General features: G+C 42.1%; 1 protein-coding gene across 1 annotated transcript; it reads left to right on the top strand.

The window, feature by feature from the left end:
- Nucleotides 1-706: 706 nt before the first annotated feature.
- Nucleotides 707-24,950, top strand: LOC132590819 (DNA excision repair protein ERCC-5-like). Its single transcript, XM_060263750.1, has 15 exons — nt 707-828; nt 1,748-1,923; nt 2,831-2,946; nt 3,039-3,131; nt 3,233-3,293; nt 5,682-5,825; nt 6,150-6,357; nt 8,238-9,197; nt 10,413-10,642; nt 11,467-11,586; nt 15,430-15,643; nt 17,235-17,379; nt 19,347-19,547; nt 20,819-20,903; nt 23,527-24,950. Exons 1-15 carry the CDS (start codon nt 741-743, stop codon nt 24,058-24,060), a joined length of 3,375 nt encoding a protein of 1,124 aa, XP_060119733.1. The 5' UTR covers nt 707-740; the 3' UTR covers nt 24,061-24,950.
- Nucleotides 24,951-26,889: the final 1,939 nt, after the last annotated feature.

The following is a 26,889-nucleotide window of genomic DNA, read 5'->3' as shown; positions in this document are numbered from 1 at the left end:
GGGTAAGCGAGGGTGAGGGAGAAAGAGTGAGTGAGCCAAGACTGTCTGGTGAGCTTCATAGCTGAGGGTCAGTTTGAATCCAGGTCGTACCAGGCTTGATCTGATGCGCTCACCATTATGCTATACTGTTTTCTGGTTAGCTCAGCATTTGTGTCTGATTTTAGTTGAACACCCCTTAACAGTATTTTTATTATCGTTTAAACAACTATCATGCTTCATAGAATAATAATATAAAGGCAGTCATTGCTTCAAGGGGCTTGGAGTCTGGTATGGAAATAACAGGTAAGGGAAGGCAGGGGACTATATGTGATTCAGTTCAGCAGCTTAGAGAATGTGCAAAGTTCCTGAAACTGTCAGTGAGTCACTGAAATGCCAAGCAAAGGGGCTGGGGTGAGGATCCTAGAATGTCTTGAATCTTTCCTCTGTCCCCCTTTCCCCTGGGCAGCTTCTCCCAGTACAGCTGAAAGTCTGCTTGACCTGTTCCATCCTTGCTTCCCATCATGCCAATAAAGGTTATTGAATTGAATCCTTGCTTCCCCATGTGATTCATTGTCTGTTTTTTGAAACGAAAAGTTTTTGATAACTGCTTAGAGAATGTTGTAGCAGCACCTGTACTTTAAGGGAGGCCTCTTTAGAGGCTATGAATAGAGCAAGGCTGATGTATTAAATTTAAAAATTTAAATTTTTAAAAATTTGGTTTCCAACAGATTTTTTGCTCCTTTTAAGTAAACAAAACAAAGATGGGAGTTCAAGGCCTTTGGAAACTGCTGGAGTGCTCGGGACGGCCAGTAAACCCAGAAACGCTAGAAGGAAAAATTCTTGCTGTTGGTATCCTTGATTGTAAATAGACCTGAGATTTAAATATATATTTGTTTGATCATTTTCCCCAGAGGACTGGTGCTTGGGGAGAAGTTCTCACGGCAAGCCTGAGATCTGTGTGCATCTGTAGTCTCTCCTGGAGGTCCCTGAACATAGAAGCCATGCATGTGCTTGATGCTATGCTTCTTTTCTTGACAGAGTAAATTCTGGAGGCATCTGCTTTGCAACTTCTGCTGGTCTGCATCAGAGAAATGAGGGCATTACTGCTCTTTTCATTGGAGCCACTGTATTAATGGTTGACTGTATACTGAATGCATTAGAAAGTACCTTTTTTAAAAGGGGGGGGGACTTGGTTAGCTAATTTAAAAGGGAAAAAAACTATAATAATTTGTAGGATTATCAATGTTGCTTTTGTTTTATATGATAATTGAAAGCCAATATACTGTTGTTAATTGTAGAAATTGCTTTGCCTTTTCTTGGTCACTAAAGGATGTTCATATTTCCTTCCAGCCCCTTTTTCTGAGCTGTTACAGTTTCAGAGGGGTAGATGTTTTAATTGGTTGTAAAAAAGCGATGAGCAGGCTTGTGGATTCCTAAGGGGCAAAAAATTTGATGCAGATTTTTTGGGGGCATTTTATGCGTTCAGGATAAATGACTGACATGCTTGAGATTGTCACATTGTATATGTATGTATGCAGGTTTTGTTTTTGTTTTTTGTAGCAGGAACTTCTTTGCATATTAGGCCACACCCCCTGATATAGCCAATCCTCCAAGAGTTTACAGTAGGTCCTGTAATAACAGCCCTGTAAACTCTTGAAGGATTAGCTACATCAGGGTGTGTGGCCTAATATGCAAAGGAGTTCCTGCTACAAAAAAAGCCCTGTATGTATTGGCTTGTCCAGTTATTTTCCTATCAATCCATTCTAAGATATAAGCATTTGGTTAAACCAAGCCATTAAAGGAGCAAGGGATCGCCATGGAAATTCCATCCACAATGCCCATCTCTTGACTCTTTTTCATCGACTTTGCAAGTTGCTGTTTTTTCGGATCCGCCCCATCTTTGTTTTTGATGGAGAAGCTCCACTTTTGAAGAAGCAGACTTTGGTATGTACTTTTAGATATATGTTTCTTTAAACACGTTTTGTGGGGTTTGGCTCACAGGTGATGTGATATCCTGTCTTATTACACATTTTGGAATCTTAGGAAGCATTGCTGGCTAAAGCAGAGACATGGGCACATCAATTCATAATGATGACTGGAATTGAACCCAGGGCCCTGCGGGGGGTGAATGTACTGTGTCATGCAGAAAGTCACTCTGGTTCGCCTTAAAATATATCACTCCCAAAAGAAAAGGGCCAATCATACATACAGTTCTTTGTTAGCTTCTAAAATGAGAACTAGTATTAGAGAAATTCACAGTGAATGCATGAATCCACACTATCTGTGCACTTTTGAGTTGTATCTTTCTAAGCCCTTTGAAGTGAATTGAAGATTGTACTTTACTCTAAATCCATACTTTTATTATGTTGTGAACATAGCACACATTGACTTAAATAGGTTTATAAGGGTGTAACTCAGTTTAGGAGTGCATATAAGTCAGACCCGTGGTGGAGAGTGGTAAAGTTGCAATACTGAAGTCGGAGCCCTCTGCTCACGACCTGAGCTCGATCCCGGCAGAAGCTGGGTTCAGGTAGCTGGCTCAAGGTTCACTCAGCCTTCTTCCAAGGTCAGTAAAATAAGTACCCAGCTTGCTGGGGGGGGAAGTGTAGATGACTGGGGAAGGCAATGGCAAACCACCTCGTAAAAAAGTCTGCTGTGAAAACGTTGTGAAAGCAACGTCACCCCAGAGTCGGAAACGACTGGTGCTTGCACAGGGGACTACCTTTACAAGTCAGACCCTTGGTCTGCCAAGTTCAGCATTGACCACTTTGACTGGCAGAGGCCTTCTAGTGACTCACATCACCTCCTGAGCCACAATTCATTCCCCTTTTCTTTTGTGATACTGTTGCAGGCTAAACGCAGACAACGGAAAGATGTAGCAGCCGTTGACTCCAAGAAAACTACAGAAAAACTTTTGAAAACTTTCCTAAAAAGACAAGCAATTAAAACAGCTCTAGCAGGCAAGAGGCAAGAATATATCCCTTCTCTTTCTTATGGAATGTGTGTCTGTGAATCCTGAATACCTATTGTTGGTAATAGTGTGTATCCTGTTTTATCAGCAATGATCAGTTCCCCAGTCTTTCAGATGTGAGAAGAGAAGAGGTCGATGATATCTATGTGCTTCCTGCTTTCCAAAAAGAAGACAAAAATAGGTGAGTGAAGCCAGATGAATAGGTATTATTCAGTCAGTTCTAGAGACAAAATCTTCTTGGCTATTCATGGCAACTGACCACTTTTCCTTTTGCAACCTTAGCTCTGAAGAGGAAGATGAGAAAGAATGGGAAGAGAGGATGACCCAGAAAAAGATACTGCAAGTAACTCTTTTAGCATAATTTCTTCTAAATTTATCAGAGAGAACAAGCTGGATGTGGGAATGTGGTTGCAGTTGAATTCTTCCAACTTGGTTGCATTGTAAAGCAGCTGGCCATCCTAGGAAAGTTCTTGACACAAGACCTTTTGAGAGCTCCTTTTACTTCAGTACTGGGACAAGAAGAACGATATGAACCGCATGAGACTGCTTTAGACTGAGGGTGTTCCCGTATGGATTATGTGCTCCAGGTTCAATACTGCTGGGTAGTGAGTTTTCCCACAGCATCATGGTTTCACTGGCTTTTCTCAAACCTGTTCTGTTCTGAGGCTTTGAGAAAAATTGCCTGGGTGGGGGAGAAAGATTGGGTGAGTGGGAAAGTTCAGTCTTTGTGGTCCTACCAACCCGGCAGCCATTTTCCTTGACGTGGAGGTGTTTTTTTTGTTTTTAATTGGCAGTCTAATAATATATTGCTTTACTGTTATATCAAAACATAAATCAGGCTTCCTAAATTCCCAGCTTTAATTGAAAAAAATAAAGGTTCTATTCCCTTTTCTTGTGGAGATACTTGGAAAAATACTTTGCAGAGAACTGGGCTAGAAACTAATTCTTTAAAAAATGAAAACTGGAAACTCAGATAACCAGATGCATATTTTAGTATAATGTTATACCATTGTAATACCATCATACTGCGTCTTTAAAAAAAACACCAGGGATTATAATTATCACATGGCATTGTGTGTAGAATGTCAAGAGTGCCTCTTGCCATGAATGTAGTTCTACGCTGTGATCTGTAGTTACCTTACTGCTAACGCAATGCTGTCTCCGTAGTAACCAACGGAAGCATATTTCTGCCTGATCTCAGACAGTCAAGGTCATGGGCCTATCTTCTGATTTTGTGTGCACCTGCAGAAGGGGGTATGAGAACCTCTCTCTGGTGGGAGGGAAAGCTTGCTTGCTTGGCGCCATTGTATTCAAATGCATAATGGTCAAGATAAAGCCTTTAAGTATAGAGCAAGAGCTTGCCATAATCAGTTTTCGCAAGAACCATGTTGCCCTATGGAAGTCAGTATTTCAATAAAGTCTGTTTCCTAAAATGGTCTGGTGTTGATAGCTGAACTGCTGGGTACTTGATATAGAATAGCCAGGAGATTCAGATTAGCTGGCAGCCAGTAGCTCTTTTTAGGGTTATGCACCACTAGATGGCAAGCTAGACTTGTTTTTTTAAGGCAAGAGATCCCTCTGTGTCACACCCCTGGTATTCCTTGGAAGTTGCCCTTCCAAATACTAGCCAAGGCTGATCCTGCTTTGCTTCCAAGATCTGATGGTATCAGGGTGGTATCAGGCTAGCCTGGGCTATCTAAGTCAGGGCAACCCCAGGGAAATGTGTTGTCTGGAAGCTGTGTTGCTGCTGCACTGTATTGTCAGTAACAGCAGCAGGAAAATCGTACAGGCCTGTCCCCATGTAGAAAACACCTGCCCAGCATTGTCTCCTCTATCTGGCAGCAGCTCTTCAGGGTCTCAGGCAGAGAGCTTCCACAGCACCTACTAATTGATCCTATTAACTGGGAATGGCTGTGATCGAACTTGGAGCCTTCTTCAAGCCAAGCAGATGCTCTGCCACTGAGCCACAGACCCTCCTCCATAGTTTGATGGCATGGCTTGTTCATACAGGGCCACAAGAGGGCAATAGAACAGGCAGGCTCTGAAAGCAGCCTTTGAAATTTAGGACTAATCCCAATTATGGCTTCCTGTGCTTTTGGTTCAGTGCTGCAGCATATGAGAGGTGTGGCTTGGAAGTGTTCTGTGGCACTCCTCATTTGTGGAATTAAGGCCTTCTGCTCAATAATCTACAGAGTATAATTGAACACATTTTAAATGCTTTCATGAAGTGGAAGAGAGTGAAACACAGGCTTACAGTCTGCAATGTGAACCAATGTCAAGTTTTACCCGTACTGTTAACTTGCTAGGTGGCCATCTCAGCTTTAACTTCTCACCCTTTCTTGTCAGTGGGATATTGTTTTACTCCTTTCAAATAGGAATGAGTGTGTACATAGGTAAATAATGCCATCATTTGTACCTTCCTTTAGAGCTCCCTGCAATCTTCATGTATGCTCTCACATCCACACACATGTACTCATCCACTCATTGTAACTTTGGGCATTATATTCGTTGCACATAATGCCTTAAAGCTGCTGCTTCCTGTATTATGTTATCAAGAGAGAATGCTTTTGTTTCATTTTGTATTGTTTTTGAAGTTCTAGTGAGTGTGTGTGTGTGGGTGCTGAGCTATTGCACAGTTCAGGATTCTCTTATTTAAATTATAAACCTCACAAAGCTGATATGTTTTGTGTCTTGCTATTGTTGTGTCTTGCTATTGTTCTGTCTCACGTAGGAAGAGTTATTTGAAAACCCTTGTTCTGTTGATGTTGAGTCAGAAGATTTCCAGAGCCTGCCCCCTGAAGTAAAGCATGAGATCCTTACTGACATGAAAGCATTCACAAAAAGAAGAAGAACGCTGTATGAGGCAATGCCTGAGGTAACTCACAGACTTTTCTTTGCCTTTTCTAGTCAGCAGAGCTTGACCGCTATTATAGATGGTGGGAAATATTTTATCATTCTGAAAATATATGACAATGTAATTCTCACTATGTTAGACACTCAAGTTGTCTGGACAAGAATGGGCCAGATACTAAATACACTTCTGACCTCTTAGAGAGCCAGCATAGTGCAGTGGTTAAGAATGCCCCTTTCCAATTTGTTTTTTTAACAATTCCTCTTGTTCTCTCAGTAAACATATTTGCCTTGGAAATATGGGAAATAAAAACTCCTTCAGATGTTCAATTTTTTTTTTTAATTATAGGAGTCCACTGACTTCTCCCAGTATCAGCTGAAAGGACTGCTTAAAAAAAGCAGCCTGAATCGACAACTAGAACATGTGGAAAAAGAGATGAACCAGCAGTACTCTGGCCAGATCCAAACCCAGTATGAGAATGATGGGGGCTTCTTGAAAGAAGTCGAAACGAGGAGGGTCGTGTCTGAAGACACCTCTCACTACATCCTGATAAAAGGTAGTTTTGCAGGAAGCCTTTTTTCCTGTATTTGCTCTTCTGCTGACTTCTGCATTTGCATTTTCGTGTACACGTTTTTCTAGTTGTAATATTTCTCTTTATAACATTTTTATCCCTTCTTTCTGCCTCTCGTGCCCTGATCTGGATAGCCCAGGCTAGCCCAATCTCATCAAATCTCAGAAGCTAAACAGGGTCAGTCCTGACTAGTATTTGGATGGAAGGCCACTAAGGAATACCAGGGTCGGGATGCAGAGGCAGGCAATGGCAAACCACTTCTGAACATCTCTTGCCTTGAAAATCTTACAGGGTCACCATAAGTCATGTGTGACTAGATGGCACTTTCCTTCCTTTCCTTCTGCCTCTTACGTTTTATCCTCAGTGCAACCCAGAGAGGTAGATTAGGCTGGGAGACACTGATCAACACAGGGGCACATGTTGTGCATTGTGGCTAAGTGGAGGGTTGAACCCAGGTCTGCCCTGTCCTAGGAGTTGGAGCAAATGTGGCTGAATGCAGATGCAATTATAGTTTTTTTAAAAATTAAAAAAGAACATGCAGTCTTTAAGTTAAATATAATAGAGGAGGCCCTGACTTAGATATCCCAGGCTAGCCAGATCTCATCAGATCTTGGAAACTAAGCAGGGTCAGCCCTGGCTAGTAAATGGATGGGAGACCACCAAGGAAGCCCGAAGTTGTTACAGCAAACTACTTCTGATTATCTCTTGACTTGAAAACCCTATAGGCTCACCTTAAGTCAGAAGAGACTTGATGGCACTTTACACACACATGCACATATATATGGAGGGAATAAGTGGGGTGCTAGAACAATCAGTATATGGAGGAAGTGACAGGCAAAGATTTTTTTGGGGGGTATTTTTTGTATTTGTGTGTGTGTGTCTGCACTTGGAAGTCATGGCGACCTCTGGTGATTGATCCCTACTGGGGTCCAGGAGGATATTCAGAGAGGTGGCTGAATAAAGCCTGTCCCAGTCTCCAGCTCTGGTATTCCTTAGAGGGCTTCCATCCGAGCACTTGCCAGAGTCAGCCCTGCTTAGCTTCCGAGATCTGATGAGATCGGGCTTGCCTGAGCTATCCAGATCAGGGCACGGGCAAAGATTTTTATGGGACTAAACAGCTTCCTAGAGATACTTCGTTGGTATCTTCCACCTCTTGCTTTCTCACAGAGTCCAGCATGGAGCCCAAGGCTGACTTGCAGCTTTCTGTGGCTTTCGAATTGTGTTGCTGCCAGGCCCAGTGGGCTTCCAGGCTGCACTGCCATCACTGGGTCGAGGCTACACTGCTGCTGTTGAACCCAATGCAGCTCCCAGCCTCATTTGGCCGCTGGAGATAAGAGTGTTTTTTGTGTTTGTGCAGAGAACACTTTTCATTTGGGGGAGAATTTTCATTTGTGTATTTTTAAAAAAACATTTCAGATTTTTTTGCACACCTGGGGAGTCCTCCAAGTGTGCAAAAATATCTGTTTAGCCTCTGTATGGCTCCAGTCCATGGACTTAGGTAGCAGCACATTGCAGCCATAAGTGGTTAATGGTAAATATATCCTGGCTGTTAATTGATCTCTTGCTCTGAATTTGGATGTAGTTTAGATCATTGGTGGTAAAAATGTGTAGACCCCAACACTATACCACACCAGCTTTCAAAACAGAAAGAATATGCAGATGAAATGTTTAAGAAAACTTTATCCAGTTACACAAAGATGTGTGATATTTTAACGAATCACATACTGTTGAAATTTAAACCAAGTAAACCACAGTCAAAAACTCTCAAAACTTGGCCTGTAGATTTTTTTTAAAAATTGCAGTTTATTTTCACTAAACTTGTATTGCAGTGTGAGCAAAGAGTGGCTTTTATTTCTCTCTTCCAGGTATCCAGTCCAAAGAAGGTACCTCCAGAGATCTGGCAACCACTTCTTCTGCATATTCTTCTGCAAGGCCTCAAGATTCAAAGCACAATATTGAGACCAACAAGACTTCAGTCAGTGTAACGCTGCCTCCATCTACCTTCTTGAAGACTGAATCGACTAATAATACCACCCCTGCTCCACCTTCTCCCAGAACTTTGCTGGCGATCCAGGCTGCCATGATGGGAAGTAGTTCGGAAGAGGAGATTGAAGATGAAAGGAACCATCAGCTCGAGTCAGATAAAGTCAGGACTGGCCCTGTTATAGATGCACACAATGTATCACCGAGAACACTGAGGGCTATTGAGGAAGCTTTGTGTGAGGAGGAAGAGAAGGTCCAGTCACTTTCATCCAGGAGTACTGGAGGAAATCAAACAGGACGAGTTCTTCCGAACGAGCTTCTTACTAGTAGTTCAGATGAGGAGGACCTGAAATCTGAAGAACAGCGTGGAAAAGAACTTCTAGTCCTACCTGTGAGGGAATCAGAAAATGAAATCCTTCACCCTGACAGTGAACTGGACAAAAAGAAGTACACATTGGAAACAGATATAAGTAAACCTGAAGAGACAGATGAAAGTATACCTGAAAAGACATATCTCCCTTCTGTGGATAAAGCATGCTCTTCTGATTCAGGTAAAAAAGAAAGAGATGAGAAAAAACAGACATCGAAAATGGATTCAAGCTCTCTGCAAGATGGCGATGTGGTGCTGCAGCCACTGAGGCCTTCGACACAGTTGGTCACCCTAAGCCCTTCAAACTGCACAGAGTTGGCCCAAAATGGAACAGTTGGAAATTCAGGGGCACCACTTCAGCAGCCAGGCAAGGATGCTTTTGGCAGGCAGAGCATGGTTTCTTTTACTCCGGAACCAGCCAGTCTTCGTGAGGAAAGAATGGAAAATCAATCTGAAGAGAGCGATTCTGATGGTATGCTGGCTTTACATGTCAGAAAATAGGGATAGCACTGAAAAATTATATATATGATGATGAAGGAACATGGGAGCAGTTTAGAGAAACTGCTGAGTAAGCTGGGAATTGTGGCTCTTAGAGAATCCAATAATTTTACCTCATATTTTAATGCTGTGAAATGTTTTGATTTTAATTCAAGTGATAGTATTTCAAGTAAATATAGCAGCATCCACGGCCCACTAAAGTACTAAGTAGTAGTAGATGCTGTGTGAGAGAAGGGTCTACAGCCAGAACATAGCCTCCCCTTCTTTTAAAAGAGAAAGCTTTTGTTTTATGTTTTGTGTGTAAGTGATGTACTAAAACAATCCTATCTTTCCAGTGTCATACTCTGCTTGTGGCTTTTCTGAAATACATAAAGTTTTTCCGTTTTCTCAATCCTGTTATAATATCATGGTTGCTCTTAAATTTGGTTCAGCTTCTTCCTCCTGTCTCTGTTCCTTTAAAAAAAAAAATTCTCCTCCTGCTTGGACATTGTAGATCCTAAAAGTATCACAGAATAATATCAAACTGCATAGAAGAAAATAGGAATAGGTGGACAAACAAAGGCAAGCCATGTTAGCTATTTCTGAAAGGGCTATTCTGTATAAATGTGTGGTCATCTTGATTGGGGGAAAGGGGTGAAACCATATCCCAATGTTCTGTTATAATTCCTTGAAAATGCTTATTGCTCACTTCAGTTCACATAATACAAGCAGTAACCATAGACTGTGGCTTCCTAGAGAAGTGGCTTCCTTTTGTGATGACTAAGTTTATTCTGGTAACAGGTGTAGAGAATTCTACCCTCATAATGCCTTCTTTAAAAAAAAAAAAAGCAAGCCTAGGAGAAACAAAGGGAAAATTAAAGAGGATTCACCAGGGTTTTTTGTTTTTGTTTTAGCAGGAGCTCTTTTGCATATTAGGCTATACCCCCCTGATGTAGCCAGTCCTCCCAAGAGCTTACAGGGCTCTTCTTACAGGGCGTACTGTAAGCTCGTTGAGGATTGGCTGCATCAGGGGGGTGTAGCCTAATATGCAAAGGAGTTCCTGCTACAAAAAAAAAAGCCCTGGAAATCGCTGTTACTTCCTTTCTAACTCCTGGGACAAGATCAGAGCAATAGCTAGCTTTGGCAAACTAAAATTGTTGTCTAATGGCGCATAACCTGCTATTATTTATTATCTTTTTACATTGATCAGATAGCTTTGTTGAAGTCAACGCTGAACTAAGTAGCGAGCTGCAGGATGAAACTGACCAGGAGAAAGGAATGGGGGCTGCCTCTTCAGTGGCTGTAAAGGGAGCCCATGAGGGTGCCACTGAGAGATCTCCGGAAAATGCTGTCAAAGATGCAGAGCTGCCAGTACAGCAAACTGGGGAAACCAGAGACCAGGAGGAAGATGCCGTTAACGAATGGCAGGATATCAGCATGGTAATGATTTTGCTGTCTTCTGCGCTGAACGGATATCAATAGCAGGGATGTGTTCAGAGTGCCAGCAAAACTCGATGACTCAGGTTGTCATCATTTACCTATGAGCAAAAAGTATTGCGTAGCAGCTTGAGAAATGGATGAAGGCAAAGAGGAAGGATTCGAGGTCCATAGGAACTGGGTACATGATCTCAGGTCTTTGCAATGGACTGAGAAATGTCCATCTTGTAATGAACTGGACACCTCATCCACCCAGACTTTCAAGACTTTCTTGTGATCACGAGGACTATAAGATTTAGTTTTTAAAACTAAAAAGAGAATAAAATGTCCAGCTATCTTTGATGCATATGTGTATCCCTGATCCAGTTTCCAGGGGGTTACAGTTTGGCGTAGTGGTTAAGTGTGCAGACTCTTATCTGGGAAAATTGGGTTTGATTCCTCACCCCTCCAATTGCAGCTTCTGGAATGGTTTTGGGTCAGCCATAGATCTTGCAGAGTTGTCCTTGAAAGGGCAGCTGTTGTGAGAGTCCTCTCAGCCCCACCCACCTCATAGGGTGTCTGTTGTGTGGGGAGAAGATAAAGGAGATTGTAAGCTACTCTGAGACGCTGATTCAGAGAGAAGGGTGGGGTATAAATCTGCTGTCTTTGGTCTCTTTCCTCCAGGGCATAGATTTGACAGTGCTGTAAAGCACAGTCACACCTTTGTAAGTCTTTTGAAGTCAGTGGTCTTAGAATGGTGTCTCTTTGCATTACAAGACATTGAAGTATCTCTGTCCTTTTGGTGGTGGGCGTTTAAGAAAGTAATTGGTCTTGCTTTGTGTTTATAGGAAGAATTGGAAGCCTTGGAGACCAACCTTTCAGTTGAGCAAAATGCACTCCGGTCTCAGAAACAGCAGCAGGAGCGTATCGCTGCCACTGTGACTGGACAGATGTTCTTAGAAAGCCAAGTATGATTTAATTATGTGTGTGTGTATATATATTGTTTACTCTGTAAAGGTAAAGGTAATCTCCTGTGCAAGCACCAGTTGTTTCTGACTCTAGGGTAATGTTGCTTTTACAGTGTTTTCACGGCAGACTTTTTACGGAGTGGTTTGCCATTGCCTTCCCCAGTCATCTATGCTTTACCCCCAGCAAGCTGGGTACTCATTTTACCAACCTCGGAAGGATGGAAGGCTGAGTCAACCTTGAGCCGGCTACCTGAATCCAGCTTCCACCAGGATGGAACTCAGATTGTGAGCAGACCTTGGACTGCAGTTTACCACTCTGCACCACGGGGCTCATACTTTATTCCAGGGGTGGCCAATGGTAGCTCTCCAGATGTTTTTTGCCTACAACTCCCATCAGCCCCAGCCAGCATGGCCAATGGCTGGGGGTGATGGGAGTTGTAGGCAAAAAACATCTGGAGAAATACCGTTGGCCACCCTTTCTTTACTCTATAGAGACTTCTTTTTACAAATGGGTAGAGTGACTCAGGCAAAGTCTTGCAGCCATCGTATTTGAGTCCCCATTCCAGTTCTTTTTTCTACTAGAATCACGTTGCATGCATTTCTCTTTCCTTATTTATTTTTATTTATTTAAATTTATTTAGTTATCTTTACGTCATATTTATATCCTTCCCTTTCCATGAGCAAATTCAGGGCAGCAAACAGGCCTAAGTGGCATATGAAAACAAGTACAACATTAAAACCTTAAAAAAAACATAAAAACATCATGGTGCTATACATCAAAATAGTACAGGCAAAATTTCTAAAAAGTCTTTTCAACAAAATTTCTAAAAAGTCCTTTCCTTGCCTTAGTTAAGCAGTGATGCTTCTTGATCCATTTCACTGAAATAATTTCAGGAATAATGTGTAGATTGTGTTTATATGATATATAAAAATGAGAAAATATGTTATGGGGGGAAATTACTTCACTTATCCCAATGTTGGGTTTGTCCAGAAGACACGTTTGAGGAATGGGAAGCAATAAAATAAATGTATAGTTCATAAAGCAAGCAAAGCAAACCGATATTTTCATATAGTTGAGGAAAAACAGTCATTTTACATTGTGAAGAAACCCCACTTATTTGTTTTAGTAGTTACTTTGTATGTTGTTGCTGTAGGATTTGGAAAGACCTCTGACAAGATGTTACCCAGCTAGAATCAAAAGGTACTTTAAAAGTAGCAGATTGTCCAGCGGTTTTCTTTTGCCCCCATGCAAATTAAATAAATCATTTTGAATCAGGTTGTTGGCAGAACTGTAAGAGGTGTGTGAAAATGAATTGGATGTAGCACTTGAGAAAACTGAATTGGATCAGCAGTAAACATGAAAAGGAGCCATTTATTTAACATACTGCCATGGTTTGCATTTGGGGAAAAAGAGAGAGGGAAAAGACTCCATGTGGGTTTTGTAGGTAGAAAAAAAATTAGAAATGGAGTAACCAGTTTCTCCAGAGCAAAGCTAGTGTTAATAGATGTATCGTATACCCACGATACAGCAAGCTTGGAAAATTGTGTATTAGAAACACCTGTCCACAAGAGATTGATTTGCATCACTCACACAGCTGATAGCCATAAATTTTACCAGTGAGTATTTTTCAACTAGCGATAAGGGTGCTCTCAACTTAGCCTGCTACTGTCTTTTTTTTTAAAAAAAAAGTTCAGTTCCAAAAATGCATTTTGTGTTGTGAGTTTGAAGTCTTTGCAAGGTATGAGTAAAACTGCACCTCCTGCTGAACTTACCTGGTGGTGATTTTTCATACAGTTTCTGTAATGAATAGCTGTTGCTGGTGCCAGTGGGCTTGAAGGGTTCTGCCTGTGTTTTTCCTCTCTGAAAAGCTGGCAGATGTTCCACTCTGGAGAAAGCAGGCTGTCTGAGGACAGTAGCTGTGTTTTAGTCCCGTAACTGGGGATTCCATCCTGTTTGAAAAACAGTAATTTTGTGGTTATTCTAGATGGTGTGTTCCTTGTTTACTTGGGTTTTTTTGACAATCGTATAGATTTTTCAGCTTGTATAAATTGTGTGTTAAGTGCCATCAAGTTGTTCCAATTTATGGTGACTCTTTGAATTAATGACCTCCAATATGTCCTATCATTAACAACCTTGCTCAGGTCTTGCAAACTGGAGGCCGTGTCAAAACCAGAGACATCTCTTCTTCTTCACCAGCAGGAGAAAGGATTTTTGCCTGACTCCCTTGTACTGCAGTGCATTTTGTTTAAGGGTCCCTCAACCCTCAACAGAGGGTTTTTGGGGTTTCTGGGGTAACAACCGCCTCCACAAGCTTTCCTTCTGCTAGTGATTCTGTTAGGCGCTAAGGCTAAGTCTCTAGTTAGGGGCTTTATGAGGCCTTACTCTTTGAGATCAGTAGTGGCCACTGCAGGATAATAAATGTTTCTTTCATGCTGAAATACAGGAAGAGTTGGCTATAAGGAGTGCTTCTGACAGAAAAGTGATTGTCCCTGTTTGTCTTGCAGTGACACACCAGAGTGATAACCAGCTAATAAAATGGATTAAAACCTCCCTGCACCTTCTTCCCAAGTAAAACTTAAATTAAAAATATAAAGGTAGTCCCCTTTGCAACCACCAGTCGTTTCTGACTTTCACAATGTTTTCACGGCAGACTTTTTTGCGGGGTGGTTTGCCATTGCTTTTGTGTTTTAAATGGTGATATGTTTCATTGAGATATGATGCCCATCAGTCCAGTTCTCTTCTCTCTTTACTTGATCCTTATCATTTAATGATTTAGAGTGCTTCACTAGGAATAAAGGTAAAGGAAAAGGTAGTCCCCTGTGGAAGCACCAGTCATTTCCAACTCTAGGGTGATGTTGCATCACAGTGTTTTCACGGCAGACTTTTTACGGGGTGGCTTGCCCTTGCCCTCCCCAGTCATCTGCACTTCCCCCCCAGCAAGCTGGGTACTCATTTTACTGACCTTGGAAGGATGGAAGGCTGAGTCAACCTTCAGCTGGCTACCTGACCCCAGCTTCCACTGGGATTGAACTCAGGTGGTGAGCAGAGCTTGGACTGCAGTACTGCAGCTTACCACTCTGTGCCATTGTGTCACAAAACTCTCTGGGTGTCCTTGGAACTCTGGAACTAGGCTGGGTTGCATCTGAAGGTGAGAAGGTTTTTGCCCACAGAGCAGGATTTTCCTGCCTTCCCAAACATTTTCTGTGCTAGCCTGAAATGACCCCAAAGTCCTATTCCTGTGGGAGAGGGGACTCCACCTGGAATAGGATTTGGGTGGTATTCGGGGTAGCCATGGGGTTGCAGAGGGGAGAAGAATCCTGTTCCGTGGGCAGAAGATCTTGTGTCTGCAGAAATGTCAGTTTGGATCCAAGCTGCTATCTCTTTGCCAAACAGGGTTTTTTTGGGAAGAAAACGTCAAATAAATAATGCAATGAGTGTCATCAATTACATCACTTACTTGAACACATGAATATGGTTTAGACTGAGTCAGACCTTTGGGCTGTCAAGCTTCATGTTACCTTTTGACTGGCAGTGCTTCTCCAGAGATTCAGGCTGAAGTCTTTCACATCACATAATACCCGATGCTTTTAACTGAAGATGCCAGGGGCTGAACCTGGGATCTTCTGCATGCAAAAGCTGTTACTGTGCCAGTGAGCCACAGCCCCTTGTTTACAACAACCATTGTGTATGTGATAAGTCTTGTCTCAAATCCAGTGGTTTTCACTGGAATGAATGCTCAGCTGCATTAAGAGGACAATAATCGCTCAATGCATCTGCAAACCATCTTCTGGCAAGGCTGTATCTGAGATAAATGTTGGATTTTTCTGCTGTTCCATATATAGGAACTTCTTCGCCTTTTTGGCATCCCATACATTGAGGCCCCAATGGAGGCAGAGGCCCAGTGTGCTGTTTTGGACCTCACGGATCAGACCTCTGGGACCATCACAGATGACAGCGATATTTGGTTGTTTGGAGCCCGGCATGTTTACAAAAACTTCTTCAGTCAAAAGAAGTATGTGGAATATTATCAGTATGTGGACTTCCAGAATCAACTAGGTGAGGCCAAAAACCTTGGTTATGTGGGTTTTTTGAATCCCTGTGCCTCTTCAAAGATACCAGTTTGGATCTGCTGTAAGAGGTCCATGTATGAAGCGGGGAGAGTAAGCTTTTTAACCCCACCCCCTTGCAGACCTTGGACTTCTTCCTCATGCTTTTTCTGGGTCCCTTTTCCCCTCAGGAACAGCATTTGAGGAGGCAATTTGGCCTGCTCCACACATGGATTTAGGCATCTTTGCTTGCCAAATTTTCAGGTTTTCCAATAGTAATAGATAAACCAATTGCCTTTCCCTCAGGTTCTGTCTTTATGAGTTTATTGCTTGCTGTTGACAAGTTTTGTAGTCTTGGGGATGTAATTTCACTGTCCAGAGATGTACCCTGGTTGGATTATCTTTATGGCTGCTGGGCCCAGAAGGGTATGCAAGGAGTGATACTTTGCCTTCGAAGATTGGGAACCATGTCTGTTTATATGGTATGACTTTAGATACAACACCTGTCAGACTTCTAATGTTGGCACTCCAGTTCTCTGTGCACCCCTGGCCTTTATAGCCCCTAATATTGCGACAGCACTAATGATTTAGATCGGCATCTAGCATACGAGAATAGGATAGATTTAATAACATTTTCTTACCTTTCTGGGGTATATAACTGGATTTTGTCTCCATGCTGCTTCTATGCACTCTTTTAATGAGTACCCTTTCTTGGTGGATATGTGTGAACACATGAGAGCTTCATATATTCATTCCAAACAGTAGTCATAAGCAGTCCAGTAGCTCTCACAGTGCCCTGCTGGATCAAACCAGTGGTCCATCTAGTCTGGCATCCTGTCCCACCCAGGGGCCAGTCAGTTGCCCAGGAGGGCTAAGAAACAGGATGTAGAGGTCAAAACTTTCCCCATATTATCGCAAGCCTAGCACTGCTGCCTCTGAATACAGTTGTTCACTATAGCTAGCACCCATTGAGGCATTCTCCTCCATGAATCTGTCTATTCCTGTTTTACATCCCTCTATGCAAGGGGCCATCACTGATCCTTGGACAATTAATTTAGGTCTCTGGGCTCTTTGCTGATGATCAGCAAGAGAGCCAGCTTGGTGTAGCAGTTAAGTGTGCAGACTCTTATCTGGGAGAACTGGGTTTGATTCCTCACTCCTCCATATACACCTGCTGACATGACCTTGGATCAACCACCAGTTCTCTCAAGGCTGTTCTGCTCAAGGGCAGTTCTGGGAGAGCTCTCTCAGCCCCACCTACCTCACAGGGTATCTGCTGTGGGGAGGGGAAGGGAAAGGAGATTGTAAGCCACTCTGAGACTCATTCTGGTAGTGATGGGTGGGGTATAAATCCAGTCTCCTTCTTTTTCTTCTTTAACCTCAGATGTCTATAATCTTTATCAGCCCTGCTGCTGGAGACCTCTTTATTGTAAAGACTGGCTTTGGTAACTTGCATAAGTTGAAGCTTTCATTCTGTTCCCAAGCAATACTTCCTTTTTCTGGGTATGTTAGTAAACCTGATCCTGTTGGAATAGAATTCTTAAGATTGTGCTGTCAAATCTAACTTTTTCATTTCTTCTCCCCCCTTCCCACCCCTCAAGGCTTAGATCGAAACAAGTTAATTAATTTGGCGTATCTTCTTGGGAGTGACTACACAGAAGGCATTTCGAATGTTGGTTATGTAACAGCGATGGAGATTTTGAATGAATTTCCTGGTCGAGGAATGGAGCCCCTTCTCCAACTTGCGTAGGCAGATTTCCTTCTTTGGTTATCTTTTTGTTCTCTGTCTTCTCCTCTGGTGCATATTCTCTATTAGCTGAAGAATTACAATTGGTAGGATCTGATTCTTGCCCACTCTAGAGGTGCTGTTGCAGTTCTCTTTATGAACCTTGTATCCTGTGACTATAATCTAAAGATCAGACGTGTCAGAAAAACACATGTGCCAATGAGTGCAGATTTCTTGGTTTGTTTCAAAAAAGAGTCAAGGGTTGAGGCCTAGCTGTACCTCTCGGGGGAAAGCATATCACAGTTACTGGGGCAACTGCTGAAAAGGTCTTGCTACTCACAGACCTGAAAGGAGACTTGGCGGTTGTATTGCATTTGTCTGTGGTGTCAGTTGTGTCTGAAAATCGACCATATAAGTAGAGGTTGGGTGTTTGTCTACAGGTGGCTGTAGTGTAATCTTATTGGCCATAAGAAACTGAAGTTGGAACCAAATGAGATTTCTTCACTTCCTTGTTCCTTCATATCTAAGAGACAGTATTAGCATGTCACCAACTCCCAGGGCCTTTTTTTTTTATCAGGAATGCACAGGAATACACTTCTGGCTGGCTTGGTGTCAGGGTGTGTGGCCTAATATGCAGATGAGCTCCTGCTGGGTTTTCCCATAAAAAAGCCTTGCACAAAACAGTGGTGGTGTCAGGGATGTGGCCTAATATGCAAATGAGTTCCTGCTGGACTTTTTCTACAAAAAAAGCCCTGCCACTATAGTTGGAGGGAATAATTCTCTCAGAGAGATGTACTGCAGATATTTTACAGTTGTAAAATAAATTAGGAAGCAACTACTCACAGTCTAAATAATCTTTGGGGATCATTTCTATATGGCTGTGTGCTACAGTTTATTTGGAAATGAAAAAAAATCATGATAAATCTAGGTTTTAACTTAGCCATGTGCTAGATGCGAATTTATCCAGGCTGAAGAAATGAATTTATCCAGGCAGAAGATACAATCCATAAAGGAAACAGGACAAAAAACCATGATCCTTAACAGAAAGATATCTATTGTATAATAACATTTAACAGAGAAACAGACAATTCAGATCTTACATGAAGGAAGTAATTCTGTAATTGTTTGAAACTAGCTGGAGAGAATAAAGAATAGAAACCATTTGAAAATCACATCTCTAAGTAAAGGGAGAGTGCTGTGTCACAGGCGTAATACATTTAATTACCTCACAATGAGGCTACCAACTTTGCATTTGCAAAATATTGTGCATAGGGGAGAGATTGTTTTTGGACATCCTAACATTCAGAGGGGTTCAGATGGGGGTGAATGTTCACTGAGGTACTCTGCACCCAGAGTGCTTAATTAAGGCTTTAAAGTTCAAGAGCAACTCCTTGACCTGGGTCCAGAAAATTACTGATCACAAGTGAAATTGCTGTAATAAGTTGCCGCTTCTTTGCACCAGCAGAAACAAACTACCTGAAGTTGTTGGACAGTATTCAAGGGCAGCCCAATATAGAAACCATTACAGTAGTCTAGTATGAAAGTTACAAAGGTAGCTATGCCTCTGGCTGAGTCTTTATATCTGGGTAGGCAGCCATGTTATGCCCTGACTTCCAGAGACCTTGCAGAATCTATCTGTGCTGTGCCAGCAGATAAAATGCGGGTCAGAGATGTGGGTTGTAGTTGGTCACACTCACTGGGAGCAGGCTGAGCTCCATCAACACTGCCAGCACCTTGGGGGCTCACCTAGATTCACCTGTCCAGGCCCATCACCTTTTCCCACATTACTGACCTTAGCCATGTGTCACAGTTATCTAGGCAGAGAACCATGCTAGGGGTGGGGGCGCACTTCCTTCTCATGTTCTGCATTTGGTAATTAACTTTTTTCCAGTACCAAAGCACCAAGCTGATAACTGACAGCTCACGTAAAGAGAAAACAAAGAACAAAAACAGTGACCATGTTTCTGTTCTGCAATTCTTCTTTCAGGGAATGGTGGGCTGAAGCTCAGAAGAGTAAGAAGATGTGTCCCAATCCACATGATACGACAGTGAAGAAAAAGTTACGGCAGCTGCAGCTGACGCCTGGCTTCCCAAATCCCTCAATAGCTGAAGCTTATCTGCGCCCGGTGGTAGATGAGTCAAAGGGATCCTTTGTTTGGGGAAGACCGGACTTGGAACAGATCAGAGAATATCCTTTCTCCCCCTCTTCTGTGCTTGTCCATTCTCTTGATCAATCAGAGCTGATAAAGGAAAGCTGTTTTGGCAGAACTGTTTCCATCAGCGAACTCTATAATAGGCTTGTTCCCTTCTTTCCGCAAGAGAGTGCAACAGTTAGCAGGGGGGAACAGAAATTTGTCTCTAAATACAAGCAGGATCCAAAAGCAGTTAATCGGCTCGATGCTTTGTGTAAATCCTGCTCCAGATGGAAGTCAAATTAGCAAGGGCAGCCAGTTCAGTGGTGTTTGTCTTGAAACAGTGCAGTGATTATTGGTGTACCTTGAATGTAGCCGTTGTCTAAATGTGAGAAGAATTGTGAAGCTCTTTGCACCTGGGAAATGCTGCAGAATTGCAAAACGATAGCTGTTTAAAACAATCTCAGTTAAAGATCATGGTTACATCAAGCCTTTAATAATTTCAGGTGGGTAGCCAGGTTGGTCTTAAGCAGCAGAACAAAGTTCAATCCCTGTGGCACCTTCAAGACCAAAAAGGTTTATTCAAGGAATAAGCTTTAATGTGCTCGCACACTTCTTCAGATACATTGAGCTTCCATTTTAGTGTAACTTACCTAAAGAAGCATGCATGCACATGATAGCTTATACCTTTTTTTGGTCTTAAAGGGGCCAGTGGACTCAAACTTTTCCCCTTTAATAATTGTTAGGGCTTTAAGGATGCCTCTCATACTGTTAGTTTATTTCTAATCTACCTTTCTAGCGGAGACTTAAGGTAGTGAGTTTTCTTAATGCAATAAAACCGCTAAGGTAGATATGATAAACAATACAGTAAAAACTAGAATAGAGATTTGGAAAACAGTGCAATAAGAACAGAACACAGAACAAACTGGATTACGTAAATCAGAGGAGAAATGCAAGGAGGTGAGGACAATAAAAGGAATGAAATCTGCTTAGTTTTCCCCAGCTGCTAAAGCTGCAACCTTATGCCCTTTATAAAAACACCCTCCTGAATTATTCTGTTCAACACAGTCTTATGGAGGTGTGTTTAGGGAACTCCAAGTGGGCAGCCGGGTTGGTCTGAAGCGATAGAACAAATTGCACCTTTAAGACCAACAAAGTTTTATTCAGAATGTAAGCTTTCGTGTGCTAGAATCACACTTCAACAGACAATAGGATGGAACGGCCAACAGTCCTAAATATAGAGAAAGTGAGCAGTGAATTAGTATGAATTAGTATTTAGGGAACTGTCATTAAGTGCTTCTGTTGCTGACTCTTTAACTGCTCACACATTTTGCCAGAGTCATTTTGGCTGGACCAAGTTGAAAACAGATGAAGTCCTGCTGCCTGTCCTCAAACAGCTGAACGCTCAGCAGGTAATACTAGAACACATAAGTATGTATCTGTGTGTGGTCATGGTGAATTCTCCAAACTGTGTGTGTGGAGGGGGTGTTGTCTTTTGCAACACAGTAGCTTAGGCCCACTGAAGCCTTTCTGCGGACAGATGGATTTCCACCTGCCAATTGCAATTTTCTTGCTTCTCCCTTCCCATCAATGGGTAAAATGCTGTTCACAGGAGTAGTGTCTGGAGCTGCCATGAAAGAGAGCAAGCTTTATAGGTGGAAATTCTTCCATCTGTTGCTCTGGTGGATCCAAGTTTCAGAGTCTGCATTCTTACAGAAACATGAGAACTTATTTGAATAGAAGAACGGCACTAAATCTATGCTGAGGTGTAGCGGTCACTATTTAAATTTCCTTAGGCGTGTCTTTGTGTGTATCTGTGTTATATCACAGTCAACAGAAACATCACAGATTAAGAAAGCAGATGGCAAGTGAAAATCCAGTGGCTGAAGAAAACAGCCATGCCAGGTTCACAATTTAGTCAACTATGAACGTTCAACTGTGATCTTAGAATATCTGTTATTTAAAAAAACCACAGAAAAATGAATTGGTGTGTTTATTTTATAAATTTTATATTCTGCCTTTAACCACATTTGTAGTTTAGGGATGTGGAATCAGCATCCAGAGAGAACATTAGAAGTGAAATCTTTTAGACCAGGGGTGTCAAACTCATTTGTTATGAGGGCCGGAACTAACATAAATGAGACTTTGTTGGGCCAAGCTGTGTTGGGCCAGGCAATGTGTATACCTGTTTAAGATTAGGTAGCGGAGTAATAAACTTTATAAAGGACACAGAGAAGCACAATTAATTTTTAAAAAGTAAAATAAAACATGCTTAAAACATTAGCACTCGTTGGTCATAAATCATAGAATCATGGAGTTGGAAGGGACCTCCAGGGTCATCTAGTCCAACCCCCTAAAGGTGCTTTCTTTGTATGTCTACCATTCTTTCTCATCCAGAGAACTGAGCAAAGGAAGCTCTTTCCTGCCCTCCCCAGGGGACCAAGAGAGAGGGAGCCTCAGCCAATAGAAGGAAGAGAGGCTTGGCTCAGTAGCTCTGCTGTGCAATGGAGAGAGCCTAGCAAAGCAAGCTCTGCCTCCCCCCCTCCCCAAGGGAGGAGTTTCAGCCAATGAAGAAAATAGAGGTTTTGCTTTGTAGCTCTTGTGTGATTAAGCAAGCCTGGCTACGCAAGCTGTTATGTAGAAGGAAGCAAGAGAGAGGGAGAAGAAAGCAGATGGCAGCCAGTTGCTCAGGGGCCTGATAGAAGCCCTCAAGGGGCCTCATTTGGCTTCCGGGCCGCATGTTTGACACCCCTGTTTTAGACAGTTTGAATTGTAGGATGTTTCAAGCAGGGAACAGTAAAGGCAGATAAAAAGCCAGAAACCTGGAAGCAGGTAGAAAGGGAGCATTCCTTTGGTTTATGTTCAACCCTCTTTGAGTTTTGCACTCCAGACCTGGCAAGAACACAGTGCAATTTAGATCAAATACAGTCGGGGAGGTGGTGGTGGGGAACCAATTTAGATAGTATGAAAACTTGTTGGCTAGAATTTTTTTCTGAGAGAAGCTCACCCCCCTTTTCCTTGTTAGCATGCTGGAATCGTTTCCAGATTATAATTAGTCACCTGTTAGCTTCCAATGCTCATGCTACCGTCAGTGTTGAGGAGATGGAAGATTCATCCAGATGGTGTCCTTTCATGTGTGCTGCTCCAGAATAAAGCCAGGCCCCCATTTCCCTGGGATCCCCTTCGGCTGGGAGTGAGAGATGAACCATATGCAATGGCCAGGACCTCCGCCAGCTGTGTGGTGCTCCAAAATCTATTGCTGTAAGGAGAGTTGCCAGGCAGAATCTTAAAAGAGATTAATAAGCATTTCTAAACTTGCCTCTTCTAGTCTCTGGTTAGAAACTGTGCAAATGACACCACAGAAAAAAGAACATTTTCCATCATTCCTTAATTTGGAATTAAGGAATTAAATCTATTTTTTAAAAAAATTAGGCATGTGTCCCACATGCAGAGAATGAAACTCACTAGCAGCAGTCTTTGTTATATTAACTGTGGCCATAGATTCTGTCCTAGCTATTCTCTGCAGTGTATTCCAGCACATAACGCAGTCCTTGCTCATTGCTATTTTTAGCTCTTTGCTTATTCTTTTTATTGTGTGTTTCTCATATATATCTTGTCTTTCTTTTTTAAACCAGCCCTTCCAAAGGCAGCTTACAACAGATGTATAAATATAGTTCAGATGAAAAAAATTACATAAAAATGCACTCTATTTAACACATTATTTAAAAGATATTATAATTATATTGACAGAAAAGCCTGTATTAAAGAGCTACTTGTCCAAAGTTAGTCTTCACCTTCCTGCTCAAAAAATCCAGGTCCAAGCTGTAATGGGCTGTGTTTATAAAGACCTGTGCAATTAAGATGCCACTGCCAAAAAGGTCATGCTTTTCATGCTGTTTAATCTTAGTACTTGGTGGATAGTATCTTTCAGAAGATTGTAGTTGACAGGTGTGGACTAATGGTCCCAGGCTGTGGAGAATTATTTTTTCCCTCCTTTTCCTGCAATTCCCCTCATGATAAATGTTTCTGTTGTAGACTCAGCTCCGTATCGATTCCTTCTTCAGACTAGCGCAACAAGAGAAGCAGGCCATCAAGAGTCAAAGGCTTCGCAGGGCTGTGACTTGCATGAGGAGAAAAGAGAAGGAGGAAGAAGAAAGTGAAGTCCTCCAGGCAACGGCAGCCTTTAAAGGAAGGAAAGAGAAGGAAGAAGGTGTGACTGGAGCCCCAAACCATAGGGGCAAGAGAAAAAAACATCTAGCGCCTAAGCAGGACAGCTTTTTTGGTGGAGGTTTTATAGGGGAGATACAGCTATCAGAGTCGTCCAGTGGGTCATCAGGTGACCAATCAGAGAATGAAACCTTGAGTAGGCGTCCCAGTGGGAAGAATGTCAAGATGCTCAAAACCAGTGCTGTGAGTCATGATGCCCCTTTGGGGCATGAAATGCCAGAAGAGGAAATGGGGAATAGTAGCTCCAGCACAGAGGAGGAAGCGACTATGGTGACTGCAAGGCCTGTTTTTGAGGGCAAAAGGGCAAAGGGACGGTCTTTAAGAGGAAGAAGGAAGAAATAATGTCAAACAAACATGGGCATTTCCTAACAGCTCTTTTGTAAATAGCACCATGAAATCTTCACAAGAAAAAGGATTAATCATCCCCCTCTCTCCCACAATTTTTTCCCCTTTTGAATATATTGGCACTATTTAAATGAGACCTTTTTATTATAGAAATCATGAACCGAAATATTTTAAACTTCTTTAGGAGGTTAATGTCAGATCCTCTTCCCCCATGAGCCTAGAAAACTCCCATTTGAATAAAATGGAGTCTTGCCTCCCTTGAGAAGTTTCTGAAGGTGATCAGTAATATAGATGTTTCTCACAGTGGAAATGAAATCGTTTTGTAATGTCGCCAATCCGTCACTCAGCTTCACGCTTCATGAAATGTGATAAGTAGCATACTCACCGTACAAGGTTTCTGCATTCAGCTAGAAGGAATATTTTGGGCCACTTCAGATTCTCCTTTCCCTGTTGTTTGCCTACATTGAAAATCATTTTAAATGTGGCATTAAGGGCAGTGTTGCATCCAACGGCAGCAGTGATGCATGGGGATTGGAAGAAGAGAGAGAGGGGTGGGTCACTTTTCAGGAGTTGCTGCAGATTCACTGCCCTTGAAACTATCCCTTAAACCAGTTTTGCTTTCAAATTGCAAAAATTTGGAATAACTTAGTTCTCTTTGTTGGGGGCAAAGTAATTGTACGCCACTCCAGGTTTGGTGCCTTCTAGAAGGTTGTTTTCTAAGTCGATAGTTGAGGAAGAAGCAAGTTCACTCAAATTTACTTGTTTAAGGCTGACTTAACAAAGAGCCAGGCTGGGCTTCAGCTCTCTTCCTTTGAATATCAGTGCCCGAAACACCCTCTAAGCAGCCCTGCAAATTATTACTTAGTCCAATAAAAGATATCAACTTACTCTCTGTGTTTTCATCCTTAGCATCAGAATCCTTATTTTTTTATTGTGCTGTCATGTCATGAGCTTTCCTTGGAAGCTCTTTAAAGGGTGTTGTCTCTTCCCAGGAGACATCCCATGTTATCTCTTCCTGTGGTGTAGTCCTCATGCAAGGACTGTACCACCTCAGTTCCTTGTGGGTGTCTTTTTCTGTGAAACACTATTTTTTAACAGATCAGAGTATTGTATTTCAATGTGTTCCCTTTCTAATATGATCTGGTTTTACACAGACGGCTTTCAATATCAGGCAAGAAGGTAGAGTTGAAAAGCAGATGTAAATGGCAGTATGTTTACCAAATAGTTTTGGCTACACAGACATTGAATTCCATTTCCTGCTGGCTGTGTTCGGAAGTGGGTTAAGTCAGACTGAAATGTTCTCCTTCATTTTGTCCAAATTCAACAGAACCTATTTACTGAATAAAGTTTTAAGAAGCAGGAGAGTGCAAAATGTGCACTCACATTTTACCTCCGCTGTTGGGAAAAAGCGAGAAGTGCCCATGCAGTGACCAACTAAAGAATTAAAAAGCATGGCGGAAGCAAGATATAATGACTGTGTTTCAAAGTGGAGAACACAATTTGGGGGGTCACTGAGGAAGAGAAATGACAGCATCTAAAAGCATGGCTATGTTCATTTCAGAGCCAGCTTTCCATAGGACTTGGAAGCCAAAGGGAATGCCGACTAGCCTTGTTCTAACCAGGTGTTGGGTTGGTAGGAAACAAATGAGCTGTTGATAGGATGGGAAGGAGATGAGGCAATAGAAAACTTTCTTGGACATATTAGGTGTATATCTCATGGCTCTCGGGTATGTGATATTCTGAGGTCCAGCTCTTATAGGTAGAAACTTCGGTCATCTGTGGTTTCAGGAAAGCAGAACTCTCTTGTTTTAAATGGTTGTTTCTACCTCTGTGGCTCTGCTTTAGTGTTATACTGAATTTAATGTTTTTATTTGGAAGGCACAAATGACAAGTTAGATCAGGGGTGTCTAACATGTGACCCACGGGCTGAATCAAGCCCCTGGAGGGCTCCTCTCAGGCCCTAAAGCATTTGGCTGTCATCTGCTTCCTTCTCCCTCTTTCTTGCTTCCTTCTATATCACAGCTTGGTTGCCAGGCTTGCTCAATTGCATAGGAGCTACAGAGCAAAGCCTCTGTTTTCTCCATTGGCTGAGGATCTTCCTTTGGGGAGGAAGGAGGGGAGGGATAGTTTGCTTTGGCAGGCTCTCTCAATTGAACAACAGCGCTACAGAGTCAAGCCTCTTTTCCTTCTATTGGCTGAGGCTCTCCCCCTTCCTGGTCCCCTGGGGAAGGAAGGAAAAAGCCAGAGCCTCCTTTGCTCAGTTCCCTCAATCCCATGGGAGAAATACAAAAAAGCACTATTAAAACCAACAAATGCCAATGTATTAATCATGTTTTAAGTTTTTTTAAAAAAATATTTAGTTGTGTTTGTGTTCTTTATGAAGTTTATATCTCTTCTACCTGGCATTACATTTTATGACACACATGGCCTGGCCCGACAAGGTCTCACTTATGTCAGATCTGGCCCTCAGAGCAAATGAAATTGACACCCCTGCATTAGATGAAATTTTGTGGTTCTTCCAGTTTTTTAAATTTCTGATCTTTTACTCTTTTTGAAGATGAACAGATCCCCTTGACGAAGCCTGTTGGTGAAACGTGTAGGGAATGTTTTGGAAATTTAATTATTTTATCTGATTTTGCAGCATTGGTCTTGGCCTTATTTTTTTAATCTCTGGTGACTGTTACTCTTAAATTTTTTTGTCAGTTTAATTCCAGACAGGCATCTATGTTGGTTTGTAGGATCAGAACAAAATTGGAGTCCAGTGAGACCTTAAAAGACTAATGAAATGTACTATGAAAACTTATGCTGGAAACAATTTTTGTTAGT

The sequence above is a fragment of the Heteronotia binoei genome, unplaced genomic scaffold (assembly GCF_032191835.1).
Source record: "Heteronotia binoei isolate CCM8104 ecotype False Entrance Well unplaced genomic scaffold, APGP_CSIRO_Hbin_v1 ptg000813l, whole genome shotgun sequence".
In the NCBI taxonomy this organism is placed as follows: domain Eukaryota; kingdom Metazoa; phylum Chordata; class Lepidosauria; order Squamata; family Gekkonidae; genus Heteronotia; species Heteronotia binoei.
The sequence above is the reverse complement of the archived record's forward strand: the minus strand, read 5'-3'. Positions and strand labels throughout refer to the sequence as shown.